This window comes from Nyctibius grandis, assembly GCF_013368605.1.
Source record: "Nyctibius grandis isolate bNycGra1 chromosome W unlocalized genomic scaffold, bNycGra1.pri SUPER_W_unloc_2, whole genome shotgun sequence".
Lineage (NCBI taxonomy): Eukaryota > Metazoa > Chordata > Aves > Nyctibiiformes > Nyctibiidae > Nyctibius > Nyctibius grandis.
Genome location: NW_027167473.1, coordinates 548,536 through 567,525, shown reverse-complemented (window position 1 = coordinate 567,525; position 18,990 = coordinate 548,536). Strand labels below are relative to the sequence as shown.

Genomic DNA, 18,990 nt, shown 5'->3' with positions numbered 1-18,990 from the left:
AAGCGGTTGGATGCTGCTGCTGAAATGGTCCTCTGCCAAATGAAGACTAGATTTTGAGTTTCTTGGTAGGCACCTGAGATAGCCATGTGTTAGGAGTGAGCAGGGCAGCTCACACATCTCTGGGCTGTTGTTTCAGCTTCTGTCTGTACACCCTGTAACTCATCGCATTGTTTCGTGCCTGGAAATGTTTCCTTTGTGACTGTAAAGGCTGAAGAATTTATACAGCTTATATGAAAGCTTTATTCTGCACATGCTGCTTAAACCTGAGAAATGTATATTGAATTGCTTAGCACTAACTAGTTCATCCTTGGGCTTAAGCAAATACCAAGCATTTACTGTGCATTTAAAACACCAACTGGACTGTCTTCAGCCAAGAGCTGATCATGCTCTCTGTGGAGGAGCAATCCAAAAAAGAGCAATGTCCTAGGAAGGGTACAACCTTAGAGCAGTGCACACCCTCTGAGTCCAGTCCTCTGATTCACTGGCCAAAGGAACTGCTGGTTTTATCCAAGTGAAATGATTAGAGCCAGTCTTTATAAGACTGAATAAGTGGTTGGTTTGAGAGTCACCTTGCTGGTGAGTGTTTCTGAGCCTGTTGTGGCACCAGACAGTCCAGGTGGAAGCCAACCTGAATCAGTGATATTAATTCTCTCAGGGCAGAGGAGCATTTGCAGACCTCACCCTTCTGCAGGATGTAAAAGGACAAGGGCTCAAATGTGTAGCAGATGCTGAGTCTCATCGCTCAGTGCACTACTGGAAAGCTCTTGAATGCTGCAATACAGCCAAATGCATCCCTAATCCTAGGGGAAAGCTGGCTTTTCGTGAGCTTAAATGAGTGTTTGGTGCAGCCAGCTGCTGCCTGGTGAAGTGCATTTGAATTCAAGTGGTAACTGCTGGGTCATGGATGTGGGCTGGTTTGCTGCTTTGCAGTGGGAGTGAGGAACCAGGCCCTTTCATCTGTTCCCATGTGGGGTGCTGCGGGTCTGACAGCATGGAGAGCCCCACTGGGCTGGCTGGCAGAAGCAGCAGGGCATGTGGTGCAGTGGCTGTGGACAAGTGTGCATCCACTGAGGCTGATGGAGGTGCTGGGAGCAAAGCATGCTGGGTGGTGGTTGACTTTCTCATTGTCGGTGGCTTTTTTGTTTTCCAGGTGTTTCTGTGACCTCAAGTAACACAGGTGTACCTGATATCAGTGGCTCAGTCTATAACAAGACTCAGGTGAGCAATGCTGGACTCTCCTCCCCTGTGGCCTGAGGCCAGGCCAATGGCTGCCCCTGTGGAGTGCTGGTGGCTGGGGCTGTTCCCAGGCTGATTGGTCTCAGGGTCAGCAGGCTGTGGTATTTCTTATGCTGGCTGTTTGCTGTTGGAGAGGAGTCTTGCCCTCTGTCCCCCCGCTTCTGCCATGTCAGCTCCTGATGGCAGCTGCTGGCATAGGTGCAGCACTGCACGCTGCCCCGTGCGTGCTGTGTCCTGGGTGCAAATCAAGTGTGATGGCACTAATGTTTTTAGTCAAAATAGCCCCCAAAGCAGGTGAGTCAAGAGGCTGTTTGCTTTTCACCAGAGAGACCAGTCAGTAGTGCCCACTCCTAACACCCGAAGGTCCCTGTCCCACACTCTCCTGTGGCTGTTGCTCAGCCTACAGCTTCCCAGGGAAGAACAGGAGCTGAAACTCATCTGCTGAAGTGCTTGCAGGTGTGACTTGGCTTGCTCATGGGGTTGGTTCAGGTGATATGTGTTTGGGCCACTCTTGTTCTTGTCTGGTCACTGTGGTGCTCCTCACACCAGTCTCTGACACTGTCCCCCTCACCTCCTGTGCAGACGTTTGACAAGCAGGGATTCCATGCTGGCACGCCGCCTCCTTTCAGCCTGCCCTCTGCTCTAGGATCAACTGGGCCCCTGAACCCTGGTGCTGCCCCAGGTTATGCTCCAGCCCCGTTTCTCCATATCCTGCCTGCGCATCAGCAGCCTCATTCCCAGATGCTGCATCACCATCTCCAGCAAGATGGGCAGGTGAGTTGGCCCCTTACACATCTACAGTGTGCCTGAGGGGAGATTGCTCCCACCCACATCCCAGCAGGCTCTTGGGGGTTTTTGCTTCCTTCTGGTTTTTGCTTTGCTCATTGGGAAAGGGCCTTGACAATGATTGCAGACTGACAGACTCGATGCTGTTGACCAGCTTGGGGAGGGAACCTCATGAAGTTCAACAAGGGGAAGTGTGAAGTCCTGCCCCTGGGGAGAAACAACCCTATGCACCAGTATATGCTGGGGGCCAAAGCAGCTTGGCAGAAAAGGCCCTGGGCATCCTGGTGGACACCGTGTTGAACATGAGTCAACAATGTGCCCTTGCTGCACAGAAAGCCAACGGTATAGAATCATAGAATCATTTTGGTTGGAAAGGACCTTTAAGATCATTGAGTCCAACTGTTAACACTACCAAGTCCACCACTAAACCATGTCCCTAAGCACCACATCTACTAGTCTTTTAAATACCTTCAGGGATGGTGACTCCACCACTTCCCTGGGCAGCCTGTTCCAATGCTTGATAACCCTTTCAGTGAAGAAATTTTTCCTCCTATCCAATCTAAACCTCCCCTGGCACAACTTGAGGCTGTTTCCTCTCGTCCTATCAATTGTTACCTGGGAGAAGAGACTCAATCCCCTCATCCAGATCATTGATAAAGATATTGAAGAGAACTGGCCCCAACACTGAGCCCTGGGGAACACCACTTGTGACCGGCCGCCAACTGGATTTAACTCCATTCACCACAGCTCTTTGGGCCCGGCCATCCAGCCAGTTCTTTACCCAGCGAAGCGTATGCCTGTCCAAGCCACGAGCAGTCAGTTTCTCCAGGAGAATGCTGTGGGAGACTGTGTCAAAGGCTTTACTGAAGTCCAGGTAAACAACACCCACAGCCTTTCCCTCATCCAGTAAGCGGGTCATCTTGTCATAGAAGGAGATCAGGTTAGTCAAGCATCCTGGGCTGCATTGGGCAGAGTGTTGCCAGCAGGTCAAGGGAGGTGATCCTTCCCCTCTGCTCAGCACTGGTGAGGCCACACCTGGAGTCCTGTGTCCAGTTCTGGGCTCCCCAGTACAAGAGAGACAGATGTACTGGATAGTCCAATAAAGGGCCACAAGGATGATGAAGGGACTGGATCATCTCTCCTATGAGGAAAGGCTGAGAGAACTGTTGACTGTTCAGCCTGGAGAAGAGAAGGCTCAGGGGAGATCTTATCAATCTATAGAAATACCTGAAGGGAGAGTGTAAAGGGGATGGAGCCAGACTCTTGTCAGTGGTGCCCAGTGACAGGACCAGAGGCAATGGGCACAAACTGAAACACAGGAGGTTCCCTCTGAACATCAGGAAACACTTCTTTTTTTACTGAGATGATGACCAAGCACAGGTTGCCCAGGGAGATTGTGAACTCTCTATCCTTGGAGCTGTCTGGACATGGTCCTGGGCAACTACCTCTAGGTGACCCTGTTTGAGCAGAGGGATTGGACAAGGTACCTCTGGAGGTCCCTGCCAGCCTCTGATTCTGTGAAGAGGCCGTCCTGATGCGGGGTGTGGAGAGAGGGGCTGTGAGGTATGAAGCCAAGGCAGGCACTGCTGTCCCCTGGCTGTGGCAGGAGAGCAGGACATGAGTGCTTGTACTGTAGGGGAAAAATCAAGCATCCCCTTGCAGGTTGCATGTCAGCTCCGATTTATGATTTGGTTTCACCAGCCTGTGCATTTCCTTTCCTCACTATAAATGTTCCTTGAAAAAACAGTGTTCTGCCTTAGAATCCAGAAATAGGAAATGACTTCTTTCTCCGAATGTGTGACATCCTTGGCTGGTGCACCACTGCCGTTCACCTTGAGGGCTCCTTTGCTGTCCCCAGTCCTGCTCCTTTCCTTGTGCTTGAACCTGTTTTGGGTGAGGGGTGGTGGGATGGTGCGTTCCTGCGCTCCTGCTTGGTGTCTCTGTGGCTGTTAGTCCTGGATTGCCAGATGTGGAGATATTGCATCACTGCGTTGGCAGGTGTCAGGGCTGTCCCTGGGGGTGGCAGCTCTTCTCCTGATGTATGGACAGGCTTGTCTTCCTGGGAGTGCTGGTGCTATGGCAGGTGATGACCATGTCTCCTTCCTTTCCAATTTCTAGGGTGGATCTGGCCAACGCAACCAACCCAGCACCATGCAGCAAAAGTCTCAGGCTACCAAAACCGCCTATGGCACTTCTCCATACTGGACAAACTAAATCTGAAACCAGGGAGTGGGGAGAGAATGAAAGTAGGAGAAGAAAACAAAAGAAAAGAGAAAAAGAAAAAAAGTGAAGCCCATTCCTGGAATTAATAGGAGAAGTAGTAATTGCTCAGCCAAACGTCTGTGCAGGGAGAGCTGCAGCCAGCCATCCTCTGTGTGACTTGCCCGCTTCCTCTTTGAGTTGCTATTGTATGTAATATATTTATGTATGTATTTGTAAATGTAATAGAGCCTAAATGTGGTTTTCTGCATCTTGCAGCCTGTTTTATTTTCTTTGTAGGAAAACTAATTATTCTTTTTCCCATCTGCACCAGGGCATCCTTCCTTGTTTTTTTAAGCTTTATGACTCTGTCAAAGACAAACTGTGCCATTTTTTTTTGAGCTGGAGCCAATTTATTTAATGCAGTTCTAAATTCAGGCAAATAAGGAGGCCCCCTCCCCCCAAAATCAGGATGTCCCCTGTTGGTTTGATTTCTGCCCCCAATATAGCTGTTACTTTAAAGAGGGGAAAAAAAAAAAAAAAAAAAGGAAAGAAAAAATGTTTTGTGAGCCTTCCCCTTTTTTTTTTGTCTCTTCCTTCCCTCCTGCTGTGGAAGATGAACTCTCATGGGCAGTTTGGTCACTGTGGCACTGAGCCGCAGCCTCACCTTTTTATTTTTCAATTTTTGAATAATTAAAAAAAAAGGGATTTCTTTTGTTTGTTTGTGGGGTGTTGTTTTTTTTTTGTGTGTGTTTCTCTAGCAAGAGACTTCGGATGGCTCAGTGTGTCCTGGAACCTCCTTTGCATCATTAGAGGCAACAACTATGTAGTGATTTCTTAAATAAAAGTATAAGTTGTGTCTTGTACCTCTTCTTGCCCTGAGCCACCCTGCCCAGGAAAGCCAGAGCTATTGGATGGAAACTTCACCTGTCCCTCCCTACTATTTTAAAACAAAGACCCTGGAGGCAACTCCTGGGCCCTCTTTTCCTGCACCAGTGTGGTAAATGTTTTAGGAGTTTCATTTCTTTTTAGCCCTTCCTTCACCTAATAAAGATCTGAGCATATCACTGGTGTTTGTCTGCATTTTCAAAGGCTCGAGGAGTGGTTTTGCTTTTACAGCTTGTCCCTTTCCACCTGCTCTTGCAACAAAAGCTGAGCGGGGAGGGTAAGAGCAGCAGATGGGTCTGCAGGGGAAGCTGAATACAATGACAAAGGTGAGTGCTGAGAGCTCACAGGCACCTGCAGCAGGGATGGGATCGTGGGGAGCACCCTGACTCCTGCCATAAGCATCATGTCTCTGCCTTTGGTGTTCTCTGGCATCATGCTCTGAGTCCCTGTGGGGCAGCTGGGATAGGTAAGGAGGGAGCAAAGCTGCAGCACTGTCCTCCGTTGCTTTGCCCATGAGGGCCATGGCCTCCACCAGGAGGAAAGTCAGTGGTAAAGGCTCCTGAAGGATGGCTCCTGCCCCAGGCTCATCCTCCTGAGCACCTTGGCCCTCACAGCAGAGGAGTTAGGTAAATGTGAAGCAGGTGAGGGGCTTTTTTGCACTTCCTCCTTCTCTGTTAAGACCCACCAAAAAAAAAAAAAATCTGTTTCTACCATAAGAACCACTTTTCTTTGAGTCACACTTTCACCTGGGTCCTGGGGGAAGAAGTCAGTGTGTCACCCAGCCCTCCGCCTACCTCTGAGCAGCACAACATTAACTGTACTAGCATTCCTCAGCTCAAGTTTTGATGCTGGTCAAACATTCAGCAACTGCTGCAAGCCCTTGGCAGCTACTGTCCCACTGCCACCAGCTTTGGGGTCTGAATGTCAAGGAGGGCAAAAAATGTTTCTGCCAGCTTTTACAAGGGCTGCACCAGCAGCTGAGCCTGCAGGGCTTACAGCAGTGGCACCTCATTTACATGTGGTCAGAGCTGCTGTCTCACAGGAGTTACTCTCTGAAAAACAAACTTCCCCAAAGCCATCTTCACACAGTTTCTTGTTTATAGAAATCCACTGCTGCCCCTTGCTTGTGTATCAGGGTCCAGAGCAGGTGGAAGTGGCAAAAAGCAACACATAAGAGTTGGTGCCAGTGCACAGCAGCCCCCTGAGCCTTAGGTTTGTTGCAGAGCAGCTGTAAGGGAGACTCCCTTGCAAGGACTTTAGCCACTGCTTCTCTGCTGTCCCTAGCTGCACAACTTCCATCTTCAGCAGTGGCTATGGGCACATAAGGGCAGCACTTCCATGCCTAGCAGTGATGGGCCTGTGTTGCCCTCCAGCAACCTCCTCTTCCCCAGCACAAGGCAGCAAAGGCAACTCCAGCATCTTCCCATGTGCTCTGGGGTCCTGCTTGCAGGCAGCACTGTGCAGTCAGCTGCACACAGTCTCCCCTCCTCTCCAGGCAAGACTAAGAGATGTTTTTCCAATTTCCCTATGCTGTTGGTTCCAGCAGGGCTCTTTTGCAGCAATTTCCTCTCTAGTGCCTTGTTTCACAGCGTGATGATGGTAGAGCCAAGGTTGCTCAGCTGCACTTGGCTATCAAGGAGGAAAAAAAAAAAAAAAAAAAACACCACAACAACACAAACAACCCACCAAAAAAAACCAAACCACCACCACCAACCAAAAAAAAAAAAAAAACAAAACACACCACCAACAAAAAAACCCACTGCACAAGTGCAGAGCAGGCTGGAGAGTTTGTCCTGCCTTTGGTACCACACCTTCTGCTGGATGAAGAAGCTACTAGCAGCTCTGGGCAGCCCAGTGCTGTAGGAGCCAGGCAGGGAATACAAGCAAGCCTGATCCAAGTCAGAAGGCCCAGTATCAGGACTCCTCTGGGAATGTAGGTCTGAAATGCCATCACCATTCCTCCAGCACAGCTGTGAAGCCAAAGCACTCAGACCACAACCAAATTTGACACAGCAGTTACTGCACTGCAAATGCCACATGCAGCAACTGCAACTCTTGTACACTTGTCATGCTAATTTTAGCTTGACTTACAAGCCTTCTGCATGAGATCAACCTCCTCCCCCCCCTCCCCCACCTCCCAGCAAGCAAGCTCCCCCCACTGCCTTGTCTGACCATTTCAGGAGTGCTCTGCTCCTGTCCTGTCAGCAAACCAGCCATCAGGAGCATCCCAGACCCATGGCAGCAGCAGCTTTACCCCAAGTCCTGCATGCCTGCTGCAGTCATGAGAGCAAAACTCATCTTCCCACTGCTTTGCCCTTTGCTGACTTAGGAAGACTATAACAGCAAAGCCCATGGTCTTTTGCCAAAGTACTTCTCTAAAGCAGTTCATTCTTTAGTCCTGGGTTTAGGCAGGCAGCTGTTAACTAGCACCTTTATTATTTTCTTTTTTGGCCAATAACCAAAAAGATATTTATGGATAGGCATTGATACTGGAGCAGCACTGACCCTGTGCATAGCTGCTGTTAGGCAACGTTTTTAAATAAGCAAATAAACCAGCTCAATTAACAGTGTGAGAAGTGAAATGACTCGTGTCAGAATAAAGAGGAAAAAGTAGAGACTTCTTGGCAATGTATAAGTAAGTGGCCGCAAAATACTAAGCCACTGTGATGAGAAGAAACTAACACTTAAGGGTTAATAACAGGACCATCAGGACCATTGTTTAGCTTAAGCTATATATAATCTTAGCCCCTAGATAGGAACTAACTACTAACCACAGGAAAAACATAAGATAGAGTAGAATGTATAGGAGGAAGGGACTCATCAAGGAAATCACATAACTGCTGCCAAAAGAAAGCTGGTCTCAGCAGGTTGGGGTAAAAAGTGCACAGCGAGGAAGACATACGGCCTTCATCCCTGAGACCCCGGCCCACGACCACCAGAAGAAACTGCGCGTGCGCAACCAGGAGGAATTAAAGGTGGAGACTATGGAAATGATTTCTCGGGGCTCATTATAATAAAGACCACCTTTTTGGGGACAGTCATGAATATGTATAGGCGTCCTTGAAATTATGATGAATATGTAACACTTTACCACATAAATACAAAATGAATTACTGTGAAAGGCACGCACGATTTTGGTGGGATTACCCCCCGTGCTGCCCAGTGCTGTTTTGCCTTTGCTTTGCAATAAACCAAAATTATGATTGGCGTTTCAGACTGAGGCTCGTTTCTCACAACAGGGAAGTAACATACAGGGCTATTTTGATTTCACGGTTTTATTAGTAGACAGCTGTGCGGAAAAGACAAAATATAACTACTGAAGAGGAAGACAATACAAAAAAAGAAATGTATGCATCAGAATTCTTTCTGGTAAATTATACTGAAGAAAAAAAAAACACACATCTGGGATTTCAGCTAAGAAAACTACTAAGAAAGCTAGTGTACCCTGCTGATTTCAGAATGGTTGAAAACTTGCAGTTGAAGGAGCATGTAGTTGCAAATGTAAATGCTAATATTGGCTGAGCCAGGCGAAAAAGGTTTTAAACAACAACAACAAAAAAAAAAAAAAAAAAACACAAAAAAAACCAAACACCACCACAACACAAAAAAAAACAAAACAAACAAACAAAACCCCCCCACACCAGAATACACAGATAAGGTTTCAAGAAAACCCTCTCATATTTCAGTTTGTATCTTTAAAAAAAAAAAAGGAAGTCAGCAAGTCAACAAGCAATGACACTGCACAGGACAGTGGGGAAGAGAAATTAGTATGGTTAATGTAGAAGCTCTCAAAATAGGGTACTTTTTTGGTCTTTAAAAAAAAAAAAAAGGTAACAAAAGAGTCATGATAATGCATCTTACACCACCAAGCTTGAAAATACAAGTCACTGGAAAGTATACAGTGAAGACAGTCAAAATACAAGGGCAATCCTGAAAGATGCAGTATAATTTCAAAGTCATCAGCATAGCCAGTCCCCCCTCCAAGGTCTGCCATCCCCTCCTCTCCCTCCAGGCAGCACACTTTGAGCTTGCTCACTCTCATCCTGCTCCTCAACCCAGGACACAGCTCTGGAGCTGAGCTGATCACAGAATAGCATTTACTCCCCCCAAAGCACCCCTCGAGGGACCACAGCTGGTGACATACCATTGAAAACCCTGAGATACACAAAAGAGAGCCATAAACAAATGCCCAAGCCCACAGCTATTAGGGTAATCGCTTCTGTACCTGTGGGACCAGAGGGTCTTGCCCAAGCAGGCCCAGCACCTCCAATCTGCTCCTGGAGGTGCCAGGGCTCAGCGCAGGAGGGCAGGGCTGACTGCTGATCAAGGGATCATGCAAAAGGTGAACTCAGGCCACTGCACCACAGCCAAACAAAAAGAGCACACTGCAATGGGATGAGGGTGCTGAGGGACCAAGGAAGAGGGTTCTTCAGAGACAGGCATGCAGGAGTCTCCTGCGCACAAGGGCAGGCCCTAAGCTCCGCCAAAATCATGCAGGAGACAGAGCTCAGTGCACTGTCTGAAGCATGCTGCTAAATAGCCCATCAAACCCTGCTGCTGGCCTTCTCTTCCAGCCTGAAAGCACTGCAGCAACTGCTGTGCTGCACATGCTCACCCATGCCCCAACCAGACAGGCAGGGGCGAGCCCAGCATGCATCCCTCTGCCCCAGCCACAGCAGCCACTGCAGGGACAGCCTGGCCACCCCAGGCAGGCACCAAAGGCAGCTTTGACTTCTGCCAATCCCGCAGAGCTGCAGCAGGGCTGCATTTACCAATGTGTGACCTACACAAGCAACAGAAAGAAGGCTCAGACCAGCACTAGACTTGGGCTGCAGGAAGCAAGGGCTGCTAGCAAGCACTGGGGCAGGAGGCTCTTGGTCTCTCCCACTGCCAAAAACAACTTTGGGATGAACGCTGTCCCACTGAGTAGTGGGATGCACATCTGTTTTCCTCCCTCTGGAGAGAGGCAGCTGGCAGCAGGTCTCAGCAGCACAGCTAAACTGAACATTTTTTCAACCCCAACCTAGTCTGAAAAAAAAAAAGAAAAATAGCAACCCAGGGCTCAGTTGTACAGATGTGAAGTGTTAAGTGTTTATTTTAGGGTTCATATCACAAGCCTTTTTCAGAGACAAAGCTGACTGTGCCCTCTGGGGCTCCAGGGGCCAGCTATTTCCTAACTTGAGCAGGCTGAAAAGGAATACTCTACCTTTCAGTAACATCCCATCAAGCTCAACACACAATAGCTTTACACTCTCTGCCCCACACCTTATAAAGGAAAAGCCACCACCCACAAGGCTAAACAAATGTACACATGCTATTATTGTAAATAGAGCAGCTAAACGTCGGCAATTTGCTTTGTGTGGAATTTTTTTTCTTCCCAGTAAACACAGCATTTGAGCTCCTGAAAAACCTAGCTTCCAATGGGTTTCTTCCAGCTTTAAATACATTAAACATCTCACTGCAAGACTGTATTTAATTCAAGAATCTAAACGTGAGTAAACCTGTTTCACTGTGAGCATTTTGTAGAGAAGTGAAAAGGGGAGTTTCTTTTTTAAAAAGAAATCATAATACAGTGATGAAAGGGTTAAGAATGCAAGAATTCAGACATTCCATGGAGGGTCTCTAAGAGGTCCATAAAAAAGGAGCAAACAGATCCATACAACAGGAGACAGCAGGAGACAAAGTTTTTTTTTTTGATCCCCCCCTCACTTTTTTTGCTGGACTGCTGCTAGGTTATCGCTGCTCCCTTCTGGCCTGAGTTGGCAGGGCAGTACAGGGGCATAGAGGGAGCAGGTCACGACTCCTCGTTGCCAGAATCATCGTCATCATAACAGTCGGCATCCTCCTCCTCCTCATCTTCATCATCAATGTCATCATCATACAAGTCGTCATAAAGCAAATCTGAACTGTTGTCATTGGAAGGCACTTTAGTTTTGATGCAGTACTCTGCCAGCGTAGTGGGGACCTTCACGCCATCCTTCTCTGCCTCGGCTTTGGTAGCCAAAACCTGTTTCCTGCAGGGAGGACACAGCAACATGAGCAGGGCCGTATGCCAGCAGCAGCATGGCTCAACTCTTCACCTCCTAGCCAGCCCCAGCCCAGCCCTCCTGGCAGCTTGGAGTCAGGAGAGATGATGTTTGGCTGAAGCACCATAAGCAGCACTAGAAACAGATTTAGTTCCTGCAGCCCCAGGCTTAGGAGCACTCCAAGGGTGTTTGCAGCACACTCTCAGCAATATATGAAATCAGTTACTCTACAGGACTCCACATTAAAGACCTGCCCGAGCTCAGAGTAAATTTCATTAAATTTTTTACAGAAGGGATGTTCAGGGATTTCCTAAGATGACTTATTGAGGTTCAGAGATGCCATCCACAGTCACTCTCCACCACTGATGACTCTACCCCAGCATGCTCAAAACTGCAATTCCCACAAACATTTGGCAGCTCTGCGCTCCCACTGGAGAGTAAGAGCAGTCTGAGCACGTGGCTGCACCCTGAGATGCAGCAGCCATAATCCTGGCGCTGCCTGGGGATGTCAGAAAACAAGTGTTTCATTTCCCATTGCCCCAGGACAGGCTCTGGCTGCTGCCTCCCAGCAACACTCAGGCTGTGAACCATTGCTGGCCTGAGTTGCCTCCCAGCAGGGAGAGGAGCAGATGGCAGTCTGTCCCTTCGCTCCCACCAGCCTCCTCATCAGTCTGCCATACTCTGTTTATGGAGTACAACCAGCTCCACTGAAGCCAATGGAGCTGGAGGGGACCAAGATAATCTCCTGGCAAGGCCCTTTGCACTGCTGTCTTTGTTTAGCCCACACCCAGGGCTAAACAATAGCAGTTTTTCTCTCACACAAGGTCCCTTCCCCAAATGAGGAAGGGAATTGGGAAAAGGAGGGAGACTTGGAGGTTGAAGTTAACCAGATTTTAATGAAAAAATCAATATAAATGACAACACAAAACAGACAACAGTATACTTATCTACAGAGCACTGGCAAGTTGCTCCAGGAATCACAATAAGGAAGAAGGGAGAAAAAATGCAACGAAAGCAGAAAGAAACCCCACCTCTTTCCCCCATGCCCTCCCTTTTACAGTGAGCTTGATGTCAATGCTATAGAACACACCTGTGGGCCAGCCAGGGTCAGCTGCCCTGGGTTTAACTGCTGAGGGCCTTGATCACCATGGCTGGCCACAAACTGAAACCAAATCCCAATAAAACCAGGACAACTGCTCAGGCCAGCGACTGACTGCCCTGCGTAGCTCCAACCAGGAGTATATCCTGCACACCCAGCTAGCAGAGTCAATGCAGATGTGGTCTTGCCCCAGGCAAGCATGACAGTGGTCCCACTGTAGTATGGACTGCCCATCTGCCACTCCACAGCAATCCTGGCTGAAGTTTACATCATCTCCCTACAGCACCTGATGAACCATGAACTTCTCAGCAACGGACAGTCAAGAGTGAATAGTGCTTCCAGCTAATCAAACCCAGCTTTGCAAGCACTTGCCAAATCCTGCTGATATTCCTTTGAATTGGAGGGAGAAGATTATGATTCATGAGTGCATTAAGCATAGAATTAGTAGGATGCAGTCAGTTTGAATCACATCCCAAGCAATGCAAGCAGCACTCAAAGGCAAGCAGGGATTTTGACCGGTATTTACTAGCAGCCAATAGGTTTTGCAGAGCATCATGTCAGATTAGTCTAAAAAAGAACATTTCAAAGACAGATCAGCCTAGTCCTCCTGCTCCAGAATTTTGCACCACTTCTGTGTGCTGAAAATCCTAGAGGGACCAGAAGCATGGACTTGGAATAAAACTGTAAAAAATTCTTTTCCAAGGAAGCAACCACAGTAAGAAGCTGGTTTCAGCAAATTCTGCAAGCAACCTGTTTCATAGGATTCAAAGCAGGAGGCTGTTAGCACAGCATCACATATGGCAAAGCTTACCTTATGATTTCAGCATATTCCTTGTCTTTTCCTTTACTGTCCCTCCATTTCCTGAACATGACTGATGCATCCACATTGGCAGGAGAGAATGTGTTGGGCTCATTAAGCAAAGAGATTACACTCAGTAAGATAGTCCTGAAAAAGGTAACCACAACAGCAGAGTCAGAGCTAACACGTTCATGGATTCTGGATGCCGACGACTTCTTTAGGTGATGCATCAGAAACTTGTTTAAAGTCAAAACTTAAGTTAAGGATAATTAGATAGCTAAGGATAATCACAGAATGTTAGGGATTGGAAGGGACCTCGAAAGATCATCTAGTCCAATCCCCCTGCCAGAGCAGGATTACCTAGACCATATCACACAGGAACGCGTCCAGGCGGGTTTTGAATGTCTCCAGAGAAGGAGAATCCACAACCTCTCTGGGCAGCCTGTTCCAGTGTTCGGTTACCCTCACCGTAAAGAAGTTTTTCCTCATATTTATGCGGAACCTCCTGTGTTCCAGCTTGCACCCATTGCCCCTTGTCCTGTCAAGGGATGTCACTGAGAAGAGCCTGGCTCCATCCTCATGACACTTGCCCTTTACATATTTATAAACATTAATGAGGTCACCCCTCAGTCTCCTCTTCTCTAAGCTAAAGAGACCCAGCTCCCTCAGCCTCTCCTCATAAGGGAGATGTTCCACTCCCTTAATCATCTTCGTGGCTCTGCGCTGGACTCTCTCTAGCAGTTCCCTGTCCTTCTTGAACTGAGGGGCCCAGAACTGGACACAATATTCCAGATGCGGCCTCACCAGGGCAGAGTAGAGGGGGAGGAGAACCTCTCTTGACCTGCTGACCACACCCCTTCTAATACACCCCAGGATGCCATTGGCCTTCTTGGCCACAAGGGCACACTGCTGGCTCATGGTCATCCTGTTGTCCACTAGGATCCCCAGGTCCCTTTCCCCTACGCTGCTCTCCAACAGGTCTGTCCCCAACTTGTACTGGTACATGGGGTTGTTCTTGCCCAGATGCAGGACTCTACACTTGCCCTTGTTATATTTCATTAAATTTCTCCCCGCCCAACTCTCCAGCCTGTCCAGGTCTCTCTGAATGGCTGCGCAGCCTTCCGTTGTGTCAGCCACTCCTCCCAGTTTTGTGTCATCAGCGAACTTGCTGACAGTGCACTCTATTCCCTCATCCAAGTCATTAATGAATATATTGAATAGAACTGGTCCCAGTACTGACCCTTGAGGGACTCTGCTAGACACAGGCCTCCAACTGGACTCTGTCCCATTGACCACCACTCTCTGGCTTCTTTCCTTCAGCTAGTTCACAATCCACCTCACTACCCGATCATCCAGACCACACTTCCTCAGTTTAGCTACGAGGATGCTGTGGGAGACAGTGTCAAACGCTTTACTGAAATCAAGATAGACCACATCCACAGCTTTACCATCATCTATCCACCGGGTTATGTCCTCATAAAAGGCTATCAAGTTGGTTAAGCATGACTTCCCCTTGGTGAAGCCATGCTGAGTGCCCCTAATGATCCCCCTATCCTTGATGTGCCTAGAGACAGCACCAAGAACAAGTTGTTCCATCACCTTTCCGGGGATGGGGGTGAGGCTGACCGGTCTATAGTTACCCGGGTCCTCCTTCTTGCCCTTTTTGAAAACTGGAGTGACATTCTCTTTCCTCCACTCCTCAGGCACCTCTCCCGTTGCCCACGACTTAGCAAAGATGATGGAGAGTGGCCTAGCAATGACTTCCGCCAGCTCCCTCAGCACCCGCGGGTGCATCCCATCAGGGCCCATGGATTTATGGACGTCCAGATTGCTTAATTGGTCCCTGACCCAGCCCTCATCTACCAAGACAGACTCCTCCTCTATCCTGACTTCTTCTGGGGCCTCAGGGGTCCGGGGCTCCTCAGGACAGCCTCCAGCAGTATAGACAGAGGCAAAGAAGGCATTCAGTAACTCCGCCTTCTTTGTATCCTCTGTCTCCAGGGCCCCCACCTCATTCATCAGTGGGCCTACATTGCCTCTAGTGTTGGCTTTACCTGCAATGTATTTGAAGAAGCCCTTTCTGTTGTCCTTGACCTCTCTCGCAAGGTTTAATTCCAAGGAGGCCTTAGCTTTCCTAGTTGCCTCCCTACATCCTCTGACAACAGACTTATATTCCTCCCAAGTGGCCAGCCCCTCCTTCCATGATCTGTACACCCTCTTCTTCCACTTGAGTTTGCCCAGCAGATCCCTGTTTAACCATGCAGGTCTCCTGGTACCCTTCCTTGACTTCCTACCTGCTGGGATGCTCTGATCTTGAGCTTGGAAGAAGCAGTCCTTGAATGCTAACCAACTATCTTGGGCCCCCTTACCTTCTAGTACCCTGTCCCATGGGATTTCCCCTAGCAATTGCTTGAAAAGGCCAAAGTTGGCCCTCCTGAAGTCCAGGGTTGTGATTCTGCTAGCTATTCTGTTCCTGCCACATGAGATCCTGAACTCTACCATCTCATGGTCACTACAACCAAGGCTGCCCTCAACCTTCACCGCTTCAACCAGACCCTCCTTGTTAGTGAGGATAAGATCCAGCAGCGCTCCTCTCCTAGTTGGCTCATCCACCATTTGCATCAGAAAGTTATCATCAATGCACTGGAGGAACCTCCTGGACTGAGGATGGCTGGCTGAGTAGGCCTCCCAGCAAATATCAGGGTAGTTGAAATCCCCCACAACAACCAGGCCCTGTAATTGCGAGACTGCTCTCAGCTGCCTGTAGAAGGCCTCATCACCCTCCTCATCCTGAGCCAGTGGCCTGTAATAGACACCCACAACAGTATCACCCCTGCCAGCCTGCCCCTTAATTCGCACCCACAAACTCTCAACTCGCTCCTGATCCGCCCCTGGATAGAACTCAATACATTCTAGCTGCTCACTCACATAAAGAGCAACTCCACCACCTCTCCTTAGTGGCCTGTCTTTCCTGAACAGGACATAGCCATCCATGACCACATTCCAGTCATGCGAGGCATCCCACCAAGTCTCTGTGATTGCCACTAGATCATAGCCCCCCGACCGAACACGGATTTCCAACTCCTCCTGTTTATTCCCCATGCTGCGTGCATTGGTGTACAGGCATTTCAGGGAGCGAGCTGAGCACACCGATTTCACCCCAGGGGGATGGGAGGCCTCCTGGTCTACCTCAACACTAGAGCGTTGCCTCAGTGGTGCAAGCCCAGCTACTACCCCATCCCCCTTCGAATCTAGTTTAAAGCTCTCCGAATGAGCCCTGCTAATTCCTGATAATAGTTGAAATGAGAGCAGATATTTATGAACTTCAGACCCTGGCCATTGGCATAGGGAAGGTGACACAACACCTCAAGGACCTAATCTGACAACAGACTATCACATCTGTGCACATGCTTGTGATGGGGCAGCAGACAAAGCTTGCATTAGACCAGAATTCAGCTTATCCACACCACCCATGGATGGTGCAGGGTTGGAAACCTGCTTGGTGAGCCTGTTCCTCATGACGTTCGGCCTCCCAGCAGAAAGCCAGGCTCTTTGTCTACCCTGTGTAGGGAGGACCAGTATGACTCAAGGCCATAAGATGAAGCTTGCACTGCCTTCTCTGTCCCACAGCATGTTAAGAGGTTGGAGCTGTGGCCAGGTCTCTCCTCTCCTCAGCCCGTGCGCCACTAAGGCTGCTGTAGCAGCACTTGAGCACAGCAAGGGGAAGACAGTGCAGATGTTTTTCAATACCCAGGCAAGCCGCCAAGGGCCCAGCAGGATTCGGCTGCTGGTACTCAGCAAAGCCAGCATAAGCCAGTCATGTAACCCCTGGCAGACAGACAGCCTTCCTGGATTTCTAGCAGCAGCACAGAGCTGCTAGCTGCCCTGCTCTGCTGGCATTTACCAGGGGCAAACACCACCTCCCTCACCCAGACCCTTCTCCTGCATTTCCTACAACCCTTTGCACTTCAGAGATTCAGCCCTTCACTGCTCACACAGTGCCACAACCAGCACAAAACTCAACAGCAAGTCCCATCAGGCAGCTCTACACACCCGGCCACCTGGCTGTAGCTACCACCACAATAGCTTCATGTATCTGAGTTGGTCCTGCTGGCAACAGCTTTCGATTTAAATGGAAGGGAAGAACAAGAGACAAGGAATAAGTCTTGAAATACAGCAGTACATAGCAACTGCTTTGCAGAACTTGATTAAAGGAGACTACAGCGCCAGCTGTACTTGCATTGATTTAAGGGCATGTTCAGGGCAGCATGTGCTGAGCGCATCTACCAGATCATATATCTGGGATACAATTCCAGGAAATGCTTGGTCGTTTGGATGCCGAGTTTCTTGAAAGGTTTTGAAACTAAACACTTGTGTCTAGCCAGACTGTTCAGCACAGCTATCAGGAGAGTCTTATACAATTTACTTTCCAAATTATATAATTCAGCAGGAAAAAGAACAGCAGTTCTGGAAAAAACTGTCTGGTCAGACTGGAATGATGGGCAGAAGAGAGATCATCTTCTACTTCATCTCAAGAATTCCTTTAAAAGCCTTTGATTCTCAGCAAACAGGCTGTAAAGCCAGCATGTCTGTTCCAGCATCACTGCAGCAGCTTTACTGTAGAGCAAGCAAAGTCTAGGGAAGGCCAAGGATGGGAATTCATGTCTGGATTTAGCATCTGCTCTACCACACTTCCATCAACAAAGTGAGAAGCCAGTTTCCACTGTGGTGCCCCAGACTCCAAAGTCAGTGCAAAGCTACTTAAATACACCAAGGCAACTGTCTATCAGAGGCAAGGCTCTTTGCACTCTTCATTCCCGACCAGCACATTAGATCAGCTCCATCACTGCTAATACCTTAAGAGCTGGACAGTCTCCTCTGACTCAAACCCTGCTGCTGTGGGTAAGCAAGGTGAACACGGTACAGTAACAGGAAGGGATCCCAACACATGGGATCTGACAGGACCAAAACTGCAAAAAAAGTTCAGTCACATGTGACTGAAAACATCCTTGGCATCAAATATGAACTGCACCGGACTGGATACAGACTGACCCTCTCCAGTATTGTCATGGATCTGTTTCTCCCTCAAGCAAGGTTGTTCTAGCATGTTGTTTCATGCAAGTTGTTTGCATGAAGAGTGGGGATTTCAAGCCTGCCTTCTCCTTTCTTACATCCCACCACCCCATTCTGGGGAACAGCGTGCTCGTCAACTTCATTACGGTGCTGTTATCTTCAGAGTGAATCCCTCTACATGCCTTTATCAGCAGAGAGAAGGCAGTAGAGGCTCAAGGAATCAGACCTGTTAAGTGCCTTTTTCTCTCCACGTATCAACAGAAGGCTGACATGTATGAATTTAATCTAAATCAAAACAGACATCACGTAGAGTGCCTGGGGCTCCCAACCAGCACATCCTGTTATATATATGTTGAAAATTATTTTTTTTTGTTCCAGCTACTATCTACACTGTAGCTTCTCAGAGCCACTTTTAGAGGTACATATAGATTTGTCCTAGCACATTTTTACTCTCCAGTATAAAGTAAGAGGTTTTGGCTTAGGCTGTACTGACAGTAATGTTAGATCTGGACAGTTTCTGCAACCAGCTCAATGCATTAAAGCAGCCAAAAAAGCCAACAAAAGTTGGCATCCTCAAGGAAACAAAGCAATAGTAAGACAGGGCATCACCTATCTTCACAAGATACAGATGTACCAACATCTTGAATACCATGCTGAGTTCTGGTCTGTGCACCTTTGTCCTGGTTTCGTCGGGATAAAATTTATAGAATCAAGTTTCTGTTAGATTTTGTTTCAGTCTGTGGCCAGCTGTGGTATGGTGATCAAAGCCCTCAGCAGTTAAACCCAGGGCAGCTGACCCAGGCTGGCCCACAGGTGTGTTCTATAGCATTGACATCAAGCTCCCTATAAAAGGGAAAGCTGCTGGGAAGGAGTGGGGCTCTTTT

General features: G+C 48.4%; 2 protein-coding genes across 4 annotated transcripts in view; one reads left to right on the top strand and one right to left on the bottom strand.

The window, feature by feature from the left end:
* The window catches only part of LOC137677186 (ubiquitin-associated protein 2-like), a 128,400-nt gene extending 124,060 nt beyond the window's left edge, over positions 1-4,340 (top strand). For all 3 annotated transcript variants that reach the window (XM_068424451.1, XM_068424452.1, XM_068424450.1), the window contains 3 exons: positions 1,151-1,218; positions 1,819-2,010; positions 4,141-4,340. In XM_068424451.1, coding sequence (XP_068280552.1) covers positions 1,151-1,218; positions 1,819-2,010; positions 4,141-4,236 — 356 coding nt within the window. In that variant the 3' untranslated portion in view covers positions 4,237-4,340. The remainder of the gene's footprint in view (positions 1-1,150; positions 1,219-1,818; positions 2,011-4,140) is intronic.
* A 5,835-nt stretch (positions 4,341-10,175) lies between these two features.
* LOC137677187 (ubiquitin-conjugating enzyme E2 R2) overlaps positions 10,176-18,990 on the bottom strand; it is a 104,842-nt gene continuing 96,027 nt past the window's right edge. Inside the window, exons 4-5 of the mRNA XM_068424453.1 lie at positions 13,046-13,180; positions 10,176-11,123 (exon numbers count right to left, since the gene is read on the bottom strand). Coding sequence (XP_068280554.1) covers positions 10,904-11,123; positions 13,046-13,180 — 355 coding nt within the window. The 3' untranslated portion in view covers positions 10,176-10,903. The remainder of the gene's footprint in view (positions 11,124-13,045; positions 13,181-18,990) is intronic.